Source organism: Xiphophorus couchianus, chromosome 18 (assembly GCF_001444195.1).
Source record: "Xiphophorus couchianus chromosome 18, X_couchianus-1.0, whole genome shotgun sequence".
Classification (NCBI taxonomy): Eukaryota; Metazoa; Chordata; class Actinopteri; order Cyprinodontiformes; family Poeciliidae; genus Xiphophorus; species Xiphophorus couchianus.
In genome coordinates this window covers 22,014,956-22,033,963 of record NC_040245.1, presented here as the reverse complement: position 1 = coordinate 22,033,963, position 19,008 = coordinate 22,014,956, and the positions used below count along the sequence as shown (strand labels likewise).

General features: G+C 40.7%; 1 protein-coding gene across 1 annotated transcript in view; it reads left to right on the top strand.

Moving 5' to 3' along the window:
• The window catches only part of arhgap35a (Rho GTPase activating protein 35a), a 76,733-nt gene extending 67,182 nt beyond the window's left edge, over positions 1-9,551 (top strand). The window contains exons 4-7 of the mRNA XM_028044611.1: positions 676-753; positions 2,321-2,449; positions 4,514-4,619; positions 6,017-9,551. Coding sequence (XP_027900412.1) covers positions 676-753; positions 2,321-2,449; positions 4,514-4,619; positions 6,017-6,491 — 788 coding nt within the window. The 3' untranslated portion in view covers positions 6,492-9,551. The remainder of the gene's footprint in view (positions 1-675; positions 754-2,320; positions 2,450-4,513; positions 4,620-6,016) is intronic.
• The last annotated feature ends 9,457 nt before the right edge of the window (positions 9,552-19,008 follow it).

Genomic DNA, 19,008 nt, shown 5'->3' with positions numbered 1-19,008 from the left:
TAGTGCGGAAAATACGGTACATGGAAGTGTCACAAAACCATTTTTCCCCCTCATTTTGTAAATCAAGACATTTTATGTTGCTGTGGCACTAAAGCAGTCTATATTTTTCACACTGCGCCTGAGCCTGTCGCAATAATCAATTAATTGCGTAATAAATGAAAATAATTTCCATTCTGATGATTAACATTTTTTTAAAGGGCAATTTTGTTTAAAGACTTCGTAACTCATTTTATTTACGATTTCAGTTGTGTACAGTGTTTATTTCCTGTTTATTTATTATTTTTTCGGTTGTGCCGTTTAATTTTGGATATTTTAAATGTTTTCCAGTACCGTGTTGTGTACAAAATTAAAGTTTATTAGTCTTTGAGAGTGTGAACTTGCATTATTATGCCATTACCAATTTATTTCTTGAAAGTGGTCTCAAATCAACAATAATGTCATTTATCCCTATAAATTCTGGGACAATTTGTCCATCAGAATCTGTTATCATGACTTATCTACCTGCACCAGTGATTCCTGCAGTGGTGTGTCATAATCAATTGCTTTAGAACTGTGATAGGAAAAAAGAGTCTGTACCTGTGTGCTGCACACCAGCCTTTGGAGGCAACCTGCCATAAAATATTTTTACAAATGAACCCTGAGTTGAAAGCATTTCTCTCTGTCTGTCGCCTCCAGGTCTGAGCACAGAGGGAATCTACAGGGTCAGCGGCAACAAGGCGGAGATCGAGGGCATGCAGCGGCAGTTCGAACAAGGTGGGCACTTCCCTCTTAGAGCCTACCGCACGCTTTAAAGTGCAAACAAAATGCGATAAAGATGCATGTGTTTCTCCCTCTGAAACAGGGGTATCCTGCATGTTTTAGTTCCCTCCCTGGTGGTAGTTTCTACTTCCTCAGCATGTCAATGTTCTGCTAACAAGCCATCATTTGATCCAGGTGTGTTGAACTGGGGGCGAGAACTAAAATAAGCAGGAAACCGGGACTCGAGGACCGACTTTGGACACCCCTGCTCTGAAAGCACCCTGCTTCTCCCTTCATTGAGCAGGATGTATTAATTGGCCTTCAGTTCCTCTCAGACTGCAGAGCTGCCCCTCATTAATCGTCTACCTGCGCCGGTGTGCATCATCGCACGAGTACAAGCGCTCTGAATGCGTGTCTGTCTGCTGAGGGCATTTAATTGCCTCCAGATTGGTTTGGTTAATGAAGCATGTTGCTGTCGTGATGGATAGCAGACCAAGATGGCCTATGGGTCTGTATCTGTGTGTGGGTGTGTGTGTGTGTGTCCACGCTTGGCTGGGGTTAAATTCAACTCAGGTAACCAGAGTTGAAAACCTGCACTGAATCATTCGAAGTCTTTCGCCCAATGGAGCGAGTCAATTAAAGGTGAAACCTTCAGCGCAGGTGGTGCAGAGCTGCACTGAAGTCGGCCCTTCATCGGCTCCCTGAAGGTGTTTCAAACTTTTTGCAGGTGGAAGTAGTTGCAGAAGAAACTAAGTTTGAAAATGTAGCTCTTTTTCAAACGCATGCTGACTTGCGTTGTTAAAAACGGATCATTGAATTACTCCTACTCCTCTGGTTTTGCTCTGTTACTTTTCTCTTTACTTTAATATTCCCAAAAATGTATTTAAACTAAGCTCCCGTCTTTTAATCATGTTTTTAATTAAAAAATCATCTTCAAGTCAGGTTTATCTTAGAAATAATTTAAATTCAAGTTAACTACACCTGGATGTAACTGCGTTGCTCATTACATAAATTTGGTAACAATTGTAGTTGACTTGTAGCAAACCATGGGCCGTTCCATGCAGATGCTATTGTGATTTGAGTCAGTGTTTCCCAACCCTGGTCCTCCAGACTCACTGCCCTGCATGTTTTAGGTATTTCCTTGCTTCAGTCCAGCTGATTTCAATTGATGACTGATTAACAGGCGTTTGTTGAACTGCAATCAGTTGAATCAGGCACATTAAAGCAGGGAAACCTCTAAAACATGTAGGACAGTGGAAGTCATACAACAAACGGTTATTATTTATTTTCTTAGGTCTTTTTTTAATTTAAATACACAACTTTTGAATTCAACTTTTGATTTTTAAATTTAACTTTCCCTAACCCACAAAGGCTCAAAACTATGCATACACGGCTGCAGTCTCAATTTTTTGTAGATCTAAAATTCTCTGTCTGAGTAAGTTGAACTTTGTGGCAGAAACGTCGTCCCAATAAATCCTTAAAAAAAAAACACACAACGTACTGAGACGTTCCCTCGCAGAATGAGTTTCTACACTTTTGCCCAGAACTTTAACTTTCTTTCTGTGCCGTTTGTCTTCCACAGACCACAACCTGGACCTGGAGAAAGACTTGAGCATCAACACAGTTGCAGGAGCCATGAAGGCCTTTTTCTCAGAGCTCCCTGAGCCTCTGGTGCCCTACAGCATGCAGACGGAGCTGGTCGAGGCCTTCAGTAAGTCCCCGAAGCTTGGAGACGGGGAGGGTGGCTGTGTGGAGAACCGGATTCGGCACTTGTGTTGGACTTTAGTCTGAAATCCGTTTCCCTTTATTGTAACATTTCTCCAGCCTAACAAGCAAAAAAAAACAAAAAAAACCCTGCAATCCAAATCCATCCAAAAGGAGAATTAGATTTACCACTCGCTTGTGAAAGCGGAGGAGAGAAGGAGGTGAAGGGGAGAATATTTAAAGCTTTTGAGAAGGACGGCGCGGTGGCGATGGAGGGATCTGAATGAAGTCATTAGAAAACGGTCGTGTGGTAGATAAACGAGGCAGCATTTTCGCTTTGTGTCCCTGTAATCTGTCAGAGTGGAGATTTAAAGCGCAGCTTAGTCTTGCGTAGCGCCAGAGAGATTTACCCGCGGGCCACACGGCTGCTGTCAGTCACAGAGCTCGACGCGCGCGCATGTGTTTCCCATCGAGACCCTTCAGCCGTGACAGACCTGATAAACCTCCTGCCGACACAGAGCAGGTGAGGAGGAGGAACCAAAGCCTTCATTCTGCAGCAGAAACATCACAAACAAGGTCTCACAAAGCCCAGGACCAGAGTTTATTTGAAACGACGCCACAAAGGGGCGGAGAGAAGGCGTCCAGGACCTGGTGTGCGAGCGGAGAGGAGTGGGTTTAGTTGGATCTCATCACAGTGACATTACTTTGAATAAACTGAAGGAAGTTGCGTTTTAATCTCTGGTGATGGATCTGCAGCAGGAGGGGAACCGTTGCTCTGTAAATTGATCCCGCTTTAAATCTGTTTTTGATCTGAGCTGACCTCATTGTGGGAATACAAACTCCGATTCTCTGCCTGTAAATCACGCCGCCTATGCCAGAGAGGAACATCTGCTCACTCTGCCTCGCTCGCTCTCGATCACACGCAGGATGGGACTGTGTGAGCTGGTGACGTCGTTTTCTCTGACTCATTCCCGCTTGTCGTCAGGCCCAGCACACCCTGTGTGTGGGTGTGGGCGTGTGTGTGAGAGGGAGAGAGCTTGTGTGTGATTTGCTGTAATCTGCAGAAGACTGTACTGGGTGGATTTAGGCCGTTTCTGCTCTGGAACATGTGTGGTCTTTTGTCTTGACTCTTTTTTTTTCTTTTTCTTCCATTTGTAGTTTGAGGTCTTTTTCAATCGTTAGTATAGGAACGCATTTTTTCCTCCATTAACGTTTTTATGGTATTTTTCACATTATAACTGTAAACTTCCATTTCATCTGTATTTTTCAGTGATGGACGAAATGTTCTTATCATCTGTACTCAGTCCCTTTATGATAGCCCTTAAAGCTGAAATATGCAACTTTTACAAACTGTATGTTATATTTTTGCTAAAACTATAACAATGTAATATGAGACGGATAATCTGTGAAAAGACCAAGTTCTTTCCAATGCTCCTATTCACATCTACAGAAATGCATTTCTCCCAGTGAGAAACAGCCAATCAGATCCAGCAGGAGGGTCTTTGTGCTGTCAGTCCTGCTCGTGTACACGCTTCTAAATGGGCTAGAGGTGGAGAAACAATTTACCGTTCCAGAAAAACTGTTTATTCACCATCATCGGTGGCCATGCTAAGTATCGCGAGCATTCCTGGTAGACTGTATTGGGAACTAGCTATAGCTTAGCAGAGAGAAAAGGGGAGGGTGTGAGAGGCGCGTACACAGGTGTAATTGACAGCGCTAAGGCCCTAATCCTGGCTCTGATTGGTTGTTTCAGAAGGCAACTGGGAGAAGGCAGCCCAACTCTTTCAGATTATCTGTCTCATCCCATACTGCCACGAAATAGTGGCAGTTTGAACAATTCTGTAAAAAACATTTTTTTTAATTTTTAAAAAAAGTTTCATACTGCAACTTTTAAAAGATAAAATGTGCAGATACTATTAATGCTGAAGCCCATTGCTTGTGAATGTCTTGTTCTCCCTGTTCATCTCTCTAAATCCCCAGACATCTTCTCCTCAAATTCCTCTAATCTTTTCTCTCGGCCGCTCGCGCTCCTTCCTCTGTAACCTCTCGTCTCCCTGTGCCGATTATTCAGAAATCAACGACAGGGAGCAGCGCTTTCAGACGATGAAGGATGTCCTGCGACGTTTTCCCCGGGAGAATTACGAGGTCTTCAAATATGTCATCAGCCATTTGAACAAGTGAGTGATGGGCAGGGGCAGAGATGGCCCCTGGCAGCTGTGCTGACTCCACAGCTGGTCACCCAGTCAGGTGACCTGCAGGTGATGTCACTGGAACAGCCGCACTGATTGTATTAGACAGCTGTTGTTTTTTTGTTTGTTTGTTTTATTCACTCAGGCTGTGTGTTCTGCACATCAGCACTGTTTCAGCGTATGCATTTAATTATAGGTATTCCTAAAATTCAACGCAAATTTCACAGAGATGCGATGCAGTCTTTATTGTAAGGAGTGTTTTTATTCCTTTGGCAATATTCAGATGTATGAAGACCTGAAACTACAACAAGCTGTTAGCAACTAGCATTTTTGTTAGAACTATTTGACCTACAAACAATATAATCTACACAACTGTCAGTTAAGGACCAAGTTATGACACTATCATGATGTTATTGCTGCGTAATTTGAGTAATTATGGGTGTAGCCGCTCTCCAAACCAAAGGCTCTCTGTATTGAGGTCAACTTCAGCTCTATCTGTACAAACATTACTTCTCATAGCCAATAAAATATTATTTTTCATAATATTGTGACGAAGATAGGCCCCTGATCTATATTTTTCAACTTTTTCTCTTTCAAACCAACTCATGTTGCACTGTAAACATCGGCTGGTATGCAATACAGCATCTTCTATTATTATATTAATGGCTCGAAAATGTAAGAATCTTTCATTTTTTTCAATTATTACCGTCATTTTGATGTCACAGTTTATTGCAATGGAAACTGATGTGATATCAATCATTTATAAATATTTAAATATTAATGAAGAAATTTCTTTTTTTCTAAACTGGTTTCTATTAAAGCTCCAGTGAGCCAGCAGGCCACCCTTAAATTGTCTTTTTCCATAAAACAGATGAGGGAGAAATAGAAAATCTAAAGAAAAATGTGCAATAAACACCAGATTTAGAAGCAATTCTATAATCAATGCACTTATTGTGCTAAATATTTTTTTGTGTCTTTATAATCTAATATTGGGAACCTAATAACCTGATGTTAGCTTTGTAACGCATCAGGTTAGCTGCACAGGTAGGCTCCTAGCATATACCGTTTAATTTAATTTAACAGACTTCGGCTCTGGACATTGGCATTGTTTTTAATCGAACTGCAATTTTGTAGCTGTAAACAAACCATCTCCGACTTATACCATCTTGAATTACGTCATTTTTTTTGTTGTAATTGAGTATTGTTATTCATTATGAAGCTGAATTGTCAAAGAATCGTTTCTTGCTTTGTCTAAATGCAAAAACATGCTGCAGTTCCATATCGTCTTTATTCTTAGGAAAATCTTCATACATTTCAGGCCGATTTGGTCACACTTCATTCTGTCTTCATTTTTTTAAATTTAATGATGTATGTCCATTTCCCAGGGTGAGTCAGAACAGCAAGTCTAACCTGATGACGAGTGAGAACCTGTCCATCTGCTTCTGGCCCACGCTGATGAGACCTGACTTCACCACCATGGACGCTCTAACCGCCACCCGTACCTACCAGACAATCATCGAGAGCTTCATCCACCAGTGCGCGTTCTTCTTCTACAATCAGCCCCTCTCGAACGGCCTGACCGGCTCCCCCACCTCCACGCTGTCCGGGGGCAGCGGGACCTCGGCCTACTCCTGCATGGCCGGAGGCTACTCCTCCTCGTCGGCTCCGTCCCCCGCTGCCTACGTCTTCCCCGCCACCCCTCCTGTCATTCCTCACTACGGCCCTCCCCTCCACCAGCACCACCATCAACACAGATCCCCTTCCCATTCCCCACCGCCCAATCCCCAGTCCACGATCCCAGCCCTGCTGCCGCCCTCTCTGCACCCCCTTCACCCCCCGGCTGAGCAACACACGCTGTGAACCAAGGCATCAAGGGGACGGGAAAAGGAAGAAAATCAAGAGAGATAGCAGATGAAGACGGACAAAGCGTGAAGAATTCAAAGTAAAACTGGTCAAAGTTTGAAGGATTTGGAGATGTAATCTAAGATGGAAGTCGAAGTTGGGAGAGTATGAGTGAGATGCAGTATGTACAGGGTGGAACAGACACATTTGGGGGAAAAGGTCGGAGGCGTTTTCAGCCTCCTCTGGTTTCAGAAGACGAAACAAATGAACTGAACTGACTGAATGAACTTTACTCTCTCTTTGACACTTTATCCCCTTTGTCTCTCTGTCTCACTTCACTAGTTCCATCCTCACTGCCTTTTAGCGAATCTACACCAGATTGTAGATTCTAGTGTGGTGAAGAGTGAGGAAAAGCTGTCCAAGCGACTCTGGCGGGGCTCGCTCCACAAACACATGCACACAAACGACAGTAAAATCCTCAATCCGGGAGCAGACGCGCTGCAACACACGAGCCCACCTGCTGTAACAAACCACCCCCAGAGGCTGCGGCTGCCACAAGCTGGAGGACTGAACATGTGTTGGTTTATTCCACCGTTTTGCAGAGGACTTGCACAAGGAAACACGTGCTAAAGCTCACCCGGCAGAATGTTCAGACCAAAGAGGCTGAGAAATTCCTATCTGTCAGCCACTCACACACACACACACACCTTGAAAGAGAGGTAAAATCCGGTTTAATCATAAAAGTATGCCAGGCAGAGTTTAAAAAAAGAAAAGAAAAAAGTCCCAACCAACTGGATCTGCTGGTGAGGATTATAGGTGCTGTAGCGACCTTTGAATTCTCTGAAGAAAGCTCCTCCCTGTTTCCTGGACTTCTTTATAAGATCTAAAGTTCTCAATGTGAAATTTTCTGATTGGTCCAAATCCCTGTTGAAGTACCTGCAGCTTTGCCTTTTTATTCAGTTTCTTAACCTGAATTTCCCTCTGCTCGACACTTAGCGGAAATAATTCCAGAGTTAGACCATTACCTGTCATGTTTCTTTTCACGCTGTGGTGGTTTTTACAACCAAGCCTCTGTTGCTGCAATTTTTCATAGCGAGGACCTTAATCAAAAGAAAGAAGAAAAAAAAAGAGGGAGAGAAAAAAAAGCACTTTTCTGAGGCACAGTTTCAATCCAGGGGCTGCCATGAAGTGACTGTTTTTGTTGTTTGTCCACTTTATCTCTGGGAACACAACACTGACATCTAGAGGAGGACTTGGGTATCACTGCCACATGAGCATGGGCGTAGCACCTTCCTTTTGCTGTGGTTTCTGTAGCATCTGGTGCAGTTGTCAAAATCCTGTGAAATCAGCTTCAATTACGTGGAAATAGATGTTCTAGTGTAGACTTAAACATAGACGATTTTAACTCAAATGCAAGTAAATAAAGATTATATGAAATCCGAAGGTGTAGCCGCAAAAATTCAGTTGCGTTTCAGTTTTCTCCTTTGCTACGAGCTCAAACCTTGACAAAGGAGCCCTGTTCTCTTTCAGACATCGTGTTTTAGTAAAAAGCAGACACAAAGCGAGATAAAATCAGAGCTTGAAGGTATTTTATGCTTGAAAATAATTGTTAGCCACTTCTCCAGGCATCAGCAGTGGACACAGCTTAAGGCTCTCTGGAATTAAATATCTTATCTGGTGCTCTTGGTGGGCAAGAAATGAATTATAACCACTCCACCAGGAGCTCAATCTCTCTGTGCGCCTCTGAATCCCCTATCAGAAACAGACAGCAGAGAGAGAACAGACAGTCCATTCATCTGAGCGCACGACCCAAGCAGAGCATTGCTGGATTCCTCAGGCCGAGCCCACCGTTACTGTAGAAACCGGCCGATGCAGCTGGAGGAGAATCGCTGAGATCCGATTGAAGAAGGTTTAGGGTGTCCCTGCAAGTGTGTGGTTTTTTGTTTTTTGTTTTGTTTTGTTTTGGTTCCATGAGCCAGACAAAAAGACTACAACATATTTCTAACTCAACCAGTCAGTGAACAGTGAAGGAGATTTGATCAGCTTATTCGCTCACTTTGCGTGTGTGTGCGGGGCGTGTGACACGAGATCCGGCCGAACGTAACTGGAAGGAATGTGGTTCTGCTTTTGGTCACTTGCACCGCCGTGTAACCCTGTTAGCTCGTCCCGATTACACGCACTGATTCACAGAAGACGACGACTGAACGGGGGAGCGGACATGGGAGGGGTGTGTGAATGGGATCATTATCTGGGAGACGGAGGGGTGGGGGGAAGAGGGAGCGACCACTGGTACTTGTGTGAGAACGCCGGCCGGTGGTGTTCCCTTTGTACATCAACCTGTTAATACTGAACTGACTGTGAGGGCAGCCAAAGACTGTGGAAGGGAGTAAAAGGGGATGGGAAGGGCGGAAGCAAAGTGACAATTTAATGAAGAGTTGCAAACTTTGGTTCAGTGATGAAATTTATTGTGGCTGCATTATTATTATTATTATTATTATTGTTATTATTATTATTTTGTTTATATTGCAACAATTGTGACATATGTCTAAGTTAAATCCAGAAACAAGCAAAACTATATTCAAATTGTTCTCGTTAGGGTATGGGGGTGGGGGATCTAACACTTTGCCCTTTAGTCAGAGGGTTCATAGAAACACTTTCTTTTTCTTTTCATGTTTAATTTTAAGATTTTAAAATTAAAAAAAAATATTGTTTGTCTTTTTTTTTTGCAATTTCTTTGTGAGCAACAGAGACCAGCCCAGTATAAGGCATGATTTCTTCCCAAGAGAAAGGAAGAGGGCTTCAACACTCTCTATTTAAGTGGTGGTGGTGGTGATGGTGATGATGATGATGATATAAAATAACAATAAAAAAAGAAATAAATGGGAGCTGAGGGAAGTTGATGGTGAGAGTGATTTAAAAAAAATATATAAGTGAAATACTGTAAAGTGAAAAGATGACGTCACACACAAAAAAACTGTCTTTATTTGCTGAGTATGGTAATTTGTCTCAGTGGGAATGGTGTATACAGCAAGGCCTTATGTGACCTGTATCATAGTTAATAAATCAAATCTTGTTAAACTCGTCGTTTCTTGTCTGTTTTTAACAGCTGGCATGTAAAGAAAAACAAAAAGTCTTTACTGAGAAAATGTAAGCAATCTAGAACAGGTCAAATTATTTTACATAACATTAATGAAAAATTATCATTTTGTTGAAACCCTTTCAATTTAAATGTATTAAATCAGAATTCAACTCAATTTTCAAACCTGTTTGTCAAAGGTGAACTTAGAGCTGCAGATTATTGACAGTAGATGTTGAGATAATGTTCTTATGGTTTATATTACCGAAAAGTGGTGGGGAAACATGATATAACTTCTGATAAGAGGACAGCTTGAAATTTCTATTTAAATAACTGACTAAAAAGCTGAAAAGGGATTTTTTTTTTCAGCTAGAGTCTTTAAAGGATGGGAGCAGAAAGAAAATCGGTAGCCACCTGAAATATTTAAAGAACTACTGAAGCAAAAACTACTTCTTCAACCTGTTCACTTCATTTATTTACTTTATCTAATGTTCCCAGTGATTACCCAGAATGCACAGGCAGAACGTGGAACTTCAGGATTTAAACCCAGAAGCTTCTTGCTGGAAGGCAACGTTGCTAACCAGCACCACGCAGTCACATGGTAATTAATCATGTCAACGTCAAACAGGAATTTAGATACTAGAACAGATCATCATTATCTCACTCATTTCAGCCTCAGTCCCCATGTTTACATCTGTCAGGGATTAGCAAAGTCATATCTGGCTGAAACAAGATATGACTTTACTGAACTGCTTCCAATGGGAAGACTTTCTCAGAGTCCCTCTGAAACTTAGATCTGCTTAAGCTAATCTTGCAAATCTTGTACCGTCCATCTGCCAAAATACCTGCTTTGTTTTGTTTTGCGTACTTTTTAACAAACTTTGTTCTTCAGTGAAATTCTGTTTCGTAAATGTGCCAACATTTACATCCAGTAGAATAGTTCTTTCAGCAGGTTTACAATGCTGAAAAGTTGATGTTAGAAACCTAAAAACAAAACTACTGTGCATTAAAAACAATGCACATTACTGTCTTTGCTGTAGTTAGAAAAATATTGACTCTGATCTGTGCTGAAACACAAATTGTTGTAATCAGTTTAAAAAGCAATAAACAAAGCAGCCATAGCAAAAAGAACACACCTTTTCTCAATTTTAGGCTTTTAACAAATAAATTCAGTCATTCATGAGATTCTAACAATGAACAATGAAGCTGGATTAACAATCCATCCAGAAAGTTTTTTCATGTTGTCATAATTGGGAAATATGTAGAATTTTGGATGTGTTGCATATCCAACTTCAACAGTGAACCTGGATATACATAGATGTGACTAAAACAGGATTTCTCTAGAATACACAGAGCTTTTGCTTATTCCATCTTTTTTTCTTTTTAAAATTATTTTCACCGTAAATTCACAAACAATAATAAAAAAAATTCCAGCCAGCCACAAGGGGGAGCTGTTGCCTCTCTCCAGCGGTCGTTGAGAAAGAGGCGGGTTGCACACGGACAGGCCAAAAATCCATCACAATCCATACAGCAATGCATGCACACTTACCCGTCAGAGGCATAAAACATAAACAAAAAAGAATTACAACAGTTGCAAAACGCACAATACTCTTGATATTTGTTGTAACATTTGATAAATGGCTGAATTTTACTCTAAAAGGGAAAACATTTTAAAAATGTCTTTGCATCTTGCATTAAAAACTGGCTCCCAATAATGAACGTTGAGAAAATCTTGATCAAATGGGCATTAACAACATTTTTTTAAAAAACAGTTTTATTTTATACGTGATGCTAATTGCGTTGTTCTTTGTTCATGTGTTGCACATTGATGAGGGACACTAAAGTTCCTCTGGGAGACCAGATGGGTTCACAGCAGCCCAAACCTGTGAGGACGGTCCTGGGGGAGATCCCCAAGTGGGGGCTCAGCCTATGCCATTTCAGGGTGATGTAAGGACTGTGATCCTAAGAGGGTAGCGTGAAGGCCTCGCTGCCATTTCATGGTGCCCTCAGCTGACCTTTTCATAGAGTCAAACCAAAGGAAATCCATGTCTATGACCTTTGTGGAGCATCTCTTCATGCTGGCACTGGAAGAGGGGGGGGGAAAATTAGCTTCCGATTGGGGATGAAAAGGGCAGGCCTCTTTACACACAGGAAGGCGACCCTTAAACTCTAACCTTTAGAGCGACGTGGTGGAGAGAGCACAGCCTGGGGGTTGATTGCAAATCAAACATGGGGAATTCAACGTTGTTTAGCAGGCCAGTCCGGTCATATTATGTCACAGTGCAACCACAAATTTGAATTGTTTTGGCATTTTATAAGCCTGAGTGGGGCATAAGTGATGAGAATGAAAATGTATGTTGTTCCTGCAACATAATTTGTAGGTAAACAAAATTTCCTACAACTTTTTTTAGATACTACAATTTGAAAACAGTTGGCTAATTCAGCTATTTGATACAGGTCTGTTGGACCAGGGATGCATTTAAAAGTTGCAGAGCAAACAGGCCTTGACACCTGGATTTCAAAACCCCTGGTTTAGATAGAACAATGTTTTTTTTTAGAAAATAAAAAAAGAACACTTTTTTTTTTAAGTGTTCTTTTTTGTTTTTGTTTTTTTTCCTTCTCATTAACTTATTTTATTATTGTTCTTGTACAGCAGTTTGGTGCCGTTTTACACCTGTTTTTAAAGTGCCATATAAATAAATTTGAGTTTGACATTGACAAAACAAGGGACAACACTTGAAAATCGCCATGCACCGAAAGAGAAATAGTCAGTCTCTAACTGTGCAAAATTAGAGAAATATTCTTAAAGACCACCAACTGTAATTTAAGTGAAAAGTGGCTCCACAAAGTATTCAGTTTCAGATTTTTATTTGTTAAAAAGTAAAACTCTTCCTTTTTGTTCCGCATCGTTTGACATGCTACCTTGTGTTGGTCTCTCACCTACAATCCCAATAAAAGAGGATGAAGTTTGCGGTTGTAACGTCAGAAAATGCAAACAAGAAAAGTTCAAACTAAACTGAGCCACACTCGTTTAGCATTAAAGTTTTTCTTTCAAGAAAAGCCTCTCCATTCTCTGCTTTTTGTGTGTGCGTGGGGATGTGCGTGCGTGTGTGTGTGTATGCACCGACGCGCCACTAGGGGGCGACCTTGTCTCGCGCTGGTCCCCCTGCAGCCCTGCTGGATTTTCAGAGCATGGACCTAATTGATCGGGTCAAGTCTTGGATGTCAGGCCGGGATGACACCTTAATCCGGCGCTCTCAATGAGGGGAATACGAGAAAGCAGCTTCTGAAGACTTTCCCTCCCGATCCTGATCTCCTCTTCCCCTCTCAGTTTGAAGTTAGAGGAGGACAGGGGGTTTGACTAAACTCCAGAGATAATGTGGGCGAGGAAGTACGGAGAGCTGCGGAATAAAGACAAAAGAACTTAATTACGGGACGTGTCTGCTCAGTATTAAAAGTGTAATGTTTAGGTCTTAAAGTTCTGCGGAACAACAGAGGAGGAGGAGAAGGAGGAAGGGGAAGAAGGAAGGGAACATATATATAAGGAGAAGTGGAGAAAGAGAAAGAGAGAGAGAGAGAGAGAGAGAGACTGGTCTGATGATGAGTCGAGGCACGTATCTCCGCTCAACCGTGTCTCCTTTCTGCGCTCCAAGCTCGCAGCTGCGGCGGCGGGTATTGAATTCAGATGCGACCTGTCTCTCCGCTCCGCTCCGGCCGCTACAGGTGGAAATGCTCTTATCAATACAGACTGTCCGAGCCTGACTCCGGCCTGATCCGGCTCATTGATGATTTTAGGCGCTCCTGGCCTCCCCTCCCCTTCTCCGTCTCCTCCCAGAGGAGCCCTGATTGATTCATGTCTGGGTCACAGTGGTATTTTCATATTGATACCACGATTGATGAAGGCGCTTCAGCGCCGAGCCTTTATTGACCTGCAGAAAAGTGACACGTTTCAAGCTGTTTGTGGGATGTAGTTTGGAATAATGGCTCACAGAGATAGGGATACTAGAACAACAGAACTGGGTTTGGATTTGGGTGCAAATAAATGTGTGAAAACCTTCATGAAGTGTCTCTAGATTCTTCTAGAGGCGTTGCTGTGGTTCTATCATAAATGATGCCCTGGGCGAAGAATCCATGTCTCCTTTTTATTTTTACAACTAAAGATTTTACAGAGCAACAAGTAAATGGTAAATGGACTGAATTTGTAGCTCATCTAGTCTGACTTCTCAAGGCGTTTACATTAGGTGTGATCAATCTGGGTCATTAACTAAATGATTGTATTGCCATACCGACTACTTCATTAACCGAACCGCATTCACAACACAAAAATACACCGATACACAATTTGAGTGGAAGTGCCTTGCCCAAGGACACACCAACACGTAGTGGTAGAGTCAAATACTAAACGTACCAAAACCTAAGACAGCTACACTCCCGTGAAAACTCTTTAACAAACACTTGCGGTGTGGTTTCAGGAATTAGTTTTGTTGGGTACACAACTAACAAACTAACATTAATGTAAGTGGTGAGACATTACCAGTTTAAGACAAGTTTCTGATTGACTCCTAGAGACTATATAAATTGAACTAAACGGTCCTTTTCATTTCTCAAATCTCCCCTCCAATGGACTTGCACAATTGCAGGTGATGTGGATAAACACTACATGTGGAATATTTTTTAAAGGCTTGATGATGGTTGTATTTTTTACCTCACCAGGCATTTTAAAAGATGTGTGAACACTTTCTGGGTAGCATATGAGTTATTTGTTTTGATGCAAAGTTATTAAGTACAAAAATGCTCTTTTCGCTCTCTTGGATTGGCTGATGTCTGATTTCTATATGTAACCCGCAATTAGTCAAGGACTTTTATTTTTGCGGGCCCACTTCCTGTGTGGCCCCAAACTCTGCTGGCTTATTTAAAGCCCCGCCTCCAGCGCGCACTTTGAACATCCTCACCTGTTTCCACTGTGATTGTGGCTTGCTGTTGGCGTCTTCCTCACAAATTCATCCAAATCGTTGAACCTACTGATTTTGATTACCTGTTGAGTTTGTTACCTGACAGCAGTGTTGCTTTTACACGTGAAACTTCTGCTCGATTGCTCTCTGGAGCTTTGTTTTATTAGAGTCATTGGCGCTGCTTACCTGGACGGTCTCCGGGATTCTGTCGCAGCTGATTGTGGGTAAGTGAGCCCCACTCTCTTTGAGAAGGTAACTTGTTTGCTGAATTTTGCGCGTGTTCTGACACGTTTACATCGATGCTGAGGCAGCGAAGTTTAAAATGAAATTGATCAAAACAGAATGTAGCTACACTTAAGTTTGATGCCGCGCAGTTTATTTATTTAATTTTTTCTCTCTAGCTCACTCTGTTTGAGTATTTGACAATTAATTTATTTAATTTTTCTTGATTGATATTTTGAAAGTGCACTTTAACTTTAAATTGATAACTTTAAATTGATTAGCGTGAAATATGATACTCTTTTTTTTAAAATTTTTTTTTACTTTATTTAAATTATGGTAAATTTAACCTGATTATTGAAATGTTTGTCTAATTAGGAATCTAATTATTACTTTTGCAATTAATATGCATAAACAAATGCTCAAATTTAATATTTATTTCCTTTGTATGTTTGTACATAATTGTTGTTTTTTTTAATAAAACACTTAACGAGTTTTCTGACCTTTTAGGTCGGGCTTTTTCCCCCCTGTTGGATCAGATCCATATCTGGATCTGAAGATGGCGAGCTAGAAAAAGGACTATGGACTTTATGATTTTGGAATTAATTTATTCTGAGTCAATTATTTTGTCTCTCATCATGCTGCTGTAATTGTCTGTTTTTATTCAAATCACTTAATATATATATACACCAAAACTAAAAGCACTGCCTCCTGTTTTTCATTGAGCCTCCTTAAAAGGACACTCTTCTGATGCTGCTTTTGTAGCCATAGTTGGCTGCCTAGCCCATAAGTTTTACATATACTGTAGGTTTGTAAGTGTTCAGTTTCTTTCTTTTTTTACTTTTTTGTCACATTTAACTGTGGCAGATCTCCAGACTAGTTTTACCTTAGAGAAGCGTAACTTGTGTAAATACAAAAAGCTGTTTTCAAATGATAATTTCATATATAATGGAAAAAAATGTCTATTCAATTTCCTCCCAACCCCCTGCATCCCAGCACGAGGTTAAGAAATTGATCAAACCTTAACATTGCACATAGCCAAGCAAAAATGTGTCATCAAATGTGACCTCCAAAACTGTGTACTGTAAAGTCTAACATAATTCAAACACCAACCAAGAAGGGTATTTCTGATAAGAAATTGACAGGCATCCATCCAAACATAATAAAAGGAGCATCAATATTGAATAATTTTCCTGGTGTAATTTACATATTAATAACAAATTGCATGTTTGAAAATTATTCATACCCTTCTCAATAATCAATGGAAAAATCTTTATTGACATCACAGCAATCAAACTCCTCTTGTAGTTGCTGACCAGCTTTTTGCATGTTTCCTCTGGTAATTTTTGACTTTTTGAGGTGGGATTGATAACTACTATTCACTTGTTTAATTTTCTTAGGTTCAACCCTCATTTATAGGCAAATAAGTAGTTCACCTTGGAATTATTCAATAAAACATTAACAGCATTGCAAATACTTTTTCACAAATGGGTGTCCGTTATATGAATATTTCAACTCGAATATTAAAGGACCAAGACAGAAAGAAAGGTTAGCATGACATGGATTATAATTTGGAGATTAATAAGTTGTCACTAAGGGTTCTCCTAAATGAGATGCAAAAGGGAAACCTACATGGATCCACATCCAGCCGAAAAGCAATTTAAAAAATTGAAAAACTGGATTTTAGAAGAATAAAATTAAACTTTCAAGTGTTCAGAAAACTGCACAATGTGGAATCAGAAAAATGAAGATGTGAGAGAACAAGATTTAAAACATCTTGGTAACAACCCAACACATTTGAGTATTCTTCATGGGTTTATTTACAACATCAATACTTTGAACAGCTAAACGAAACTGATGTCTCTAAAACTACACAGACGTTTTGTTTTTCAGTTGTCTTCCGGTGTCTCTGCACCATTGTTTGACAAAACAGATCTGGCATCACAAACTGAATTGATTATATTCTGATTAAGCGATCTTATCTTTGGTAGTAGTCTGTTTCTCAGACCGAATAGCAATGCCAAGGTTCTGAATTTATGCTCCCTGGTAGATTGAAGGGTGTGGAGGTGAACTGAGTTTTTTGACACTTTTTGGAACCCAAGAGACTTTTGCCGGTCCCTGTACAAACCTCCCATTGGGAAACAGGAGGGCGACCTACAGCGGAGGACTGTACGTGCTGCCACGGCTACAAACAGGCATTTGGATCACCTGATTTATAAAATTAGTGTTACCTGGTCTTATTGTTCCCAGGAGAAAACACTGTAAAAAAAAAAAATATAGAACTGTCCAGACTTAATCATCTTTTTGTCCCTTTACATCATTTGTTTGGTGGATTTGATGTAACGCTTTCTAATTGTATTTTTATTTGTGGTCCACTGTACTGCATAGAAAAGCACTTTTAAAGGTGTCTGCAGAATTTGCGATATGGATACCAAGGAATGAGCTTCACACAGAAGATGCTAGTTTTTTTTACTTCAGAGACGTTCAAAGTTGCCCAAATTTGTGACGTTTTTCCAAGTCGACAAAGTATAGACGTTTTTGCAAGCAAGTGTAACATTAATGATGTCTTGTGTTCAGTTGATGAAGGATGCATTGGTTTTTGACTCTGATTTTTTTATCATTTCACAATGTGCAGTAAAAGGTATATGCAAACTTTAATGCTCTGTCCTAGTGGCTTCTTCCTAACTCGGTGACCTCTCAGCTTACAGTGGTTTTTGACCTGTTATATTCTTACCAGCTTCAGTCAGCATCAGCACAAAGTCGTTTGTTTTTGTTCTGCAGGGGTGGCTGATATTTACATTTCACACCAACACATGTTCATCCCTGAGGCACAGCACTGTGTTTGAGGTGTTGCCTTAAAATATATCCACAAGTATAGCCTAACTCAAATGTTGTGAAGTTTTGAGATGAGAGCAGATGTCATTTTTTGTTGTCACTCACACAGATTTCACAAGAACATTTAAAGTTTGGCAGTTTGGCTCATTTTCGATCTGGAAAGCCAAAGTAGGCTTGAAAGAATCTTAGTGTATTTGTGTTTGTGTGTAACTTTCAGTATGTAAAGAAAGTAATGAAAATAATTAATCCAGCATTTTGCAAGTAGAAACAATTTTGGTAATCCTGACATGACAATGTGTATCTTTTTTTTTACATTATTATAATAAAAAAAAAACATCTAGTTTCAGCTGAAAGTGTATTTCATCTTTGATGTTTAAACTCTCTACATGTTTGCAATGATTATTTTGTTGTTGTTGTGAAATTCCTTTCCGAGGTGAAAATGTAATCCTTCAACTTTGCTTAAGACAGCACTCCCTGCTTTGTAATCTGTGCTTTTAGGATATTCATACAGTACCTGTCTAAGAGGAAGCCAGTTTTTCCATTCTTTGAGTCTAATGCGCTCGCTGTATAATGCAGAACAACTCCGCAGAGACTCTGACTTGTGAACCCAATTTTACAGACGCCTCGATTTAAAAGAGGGGCATGCAACAATGTGATTCTCTGGACTTGTTTTGTGTTTGCCGCAAAGATTACTTCAGAGGCTGAAGGCGTTGTGAAGTTAGAAAAACACTAAACGCACAGGAGAGATGATGTTACTTTACAAATGTTGGGTCAGCAATCTAAATGGGCGCCCGGCCTTCAGGTCTTTGTGACAAGTATCACAAGTCTCTCAGTGTGTACATGCTGATTACATCTCCTGAAGTGGAAAAAAATGCAAATAATAAATGTATGAGCAACGTGCTTGTTTTCTTTTTTTTTTTCCCTTCTTCTTCTTCTTCTTTGCTTGATTAATTATGCCGTTTAATTCTAGATCCACCACGCTGCTCCGCCGTATAATTTCCCAGTGGTTTTGGTTGTTCTCTCATATGTGCTCTCTTCTTTTTCTTTTTTTTTTCCTCTTTGCAAAATGAATCGTGGATCCAATCGCCCGCACCCGGGGGAAAGCGGAGAGCCGGCGAATGGGCTGACCAATCATGAGCATCAGAGGCAGACGGAGGCAGCCTTTTGTTGCGCGTGGCGCTCATCAAGTTAGAGGACAACCACCAATTTGCCCTGAAGAAAATTAAAAGATTGAGTACAGGGAGACACAAACAGTCAACTTCAGCTTGTTTGTTGATCTGCTTTTATGTTCGGTCTTGTTACAAATCCCATCCTGTCCCCTCGACTGCTTTATCTGAGTGGGTGGCACAGATTCAGTGCCATTCATAATGTGAACTGGGACCCTGGCTGCTCCTTTATTCCCAGCCTGGCCTGCTCTTCTCTCAGCCTCTTGACAGCTCCAGGTTAGCTCTCT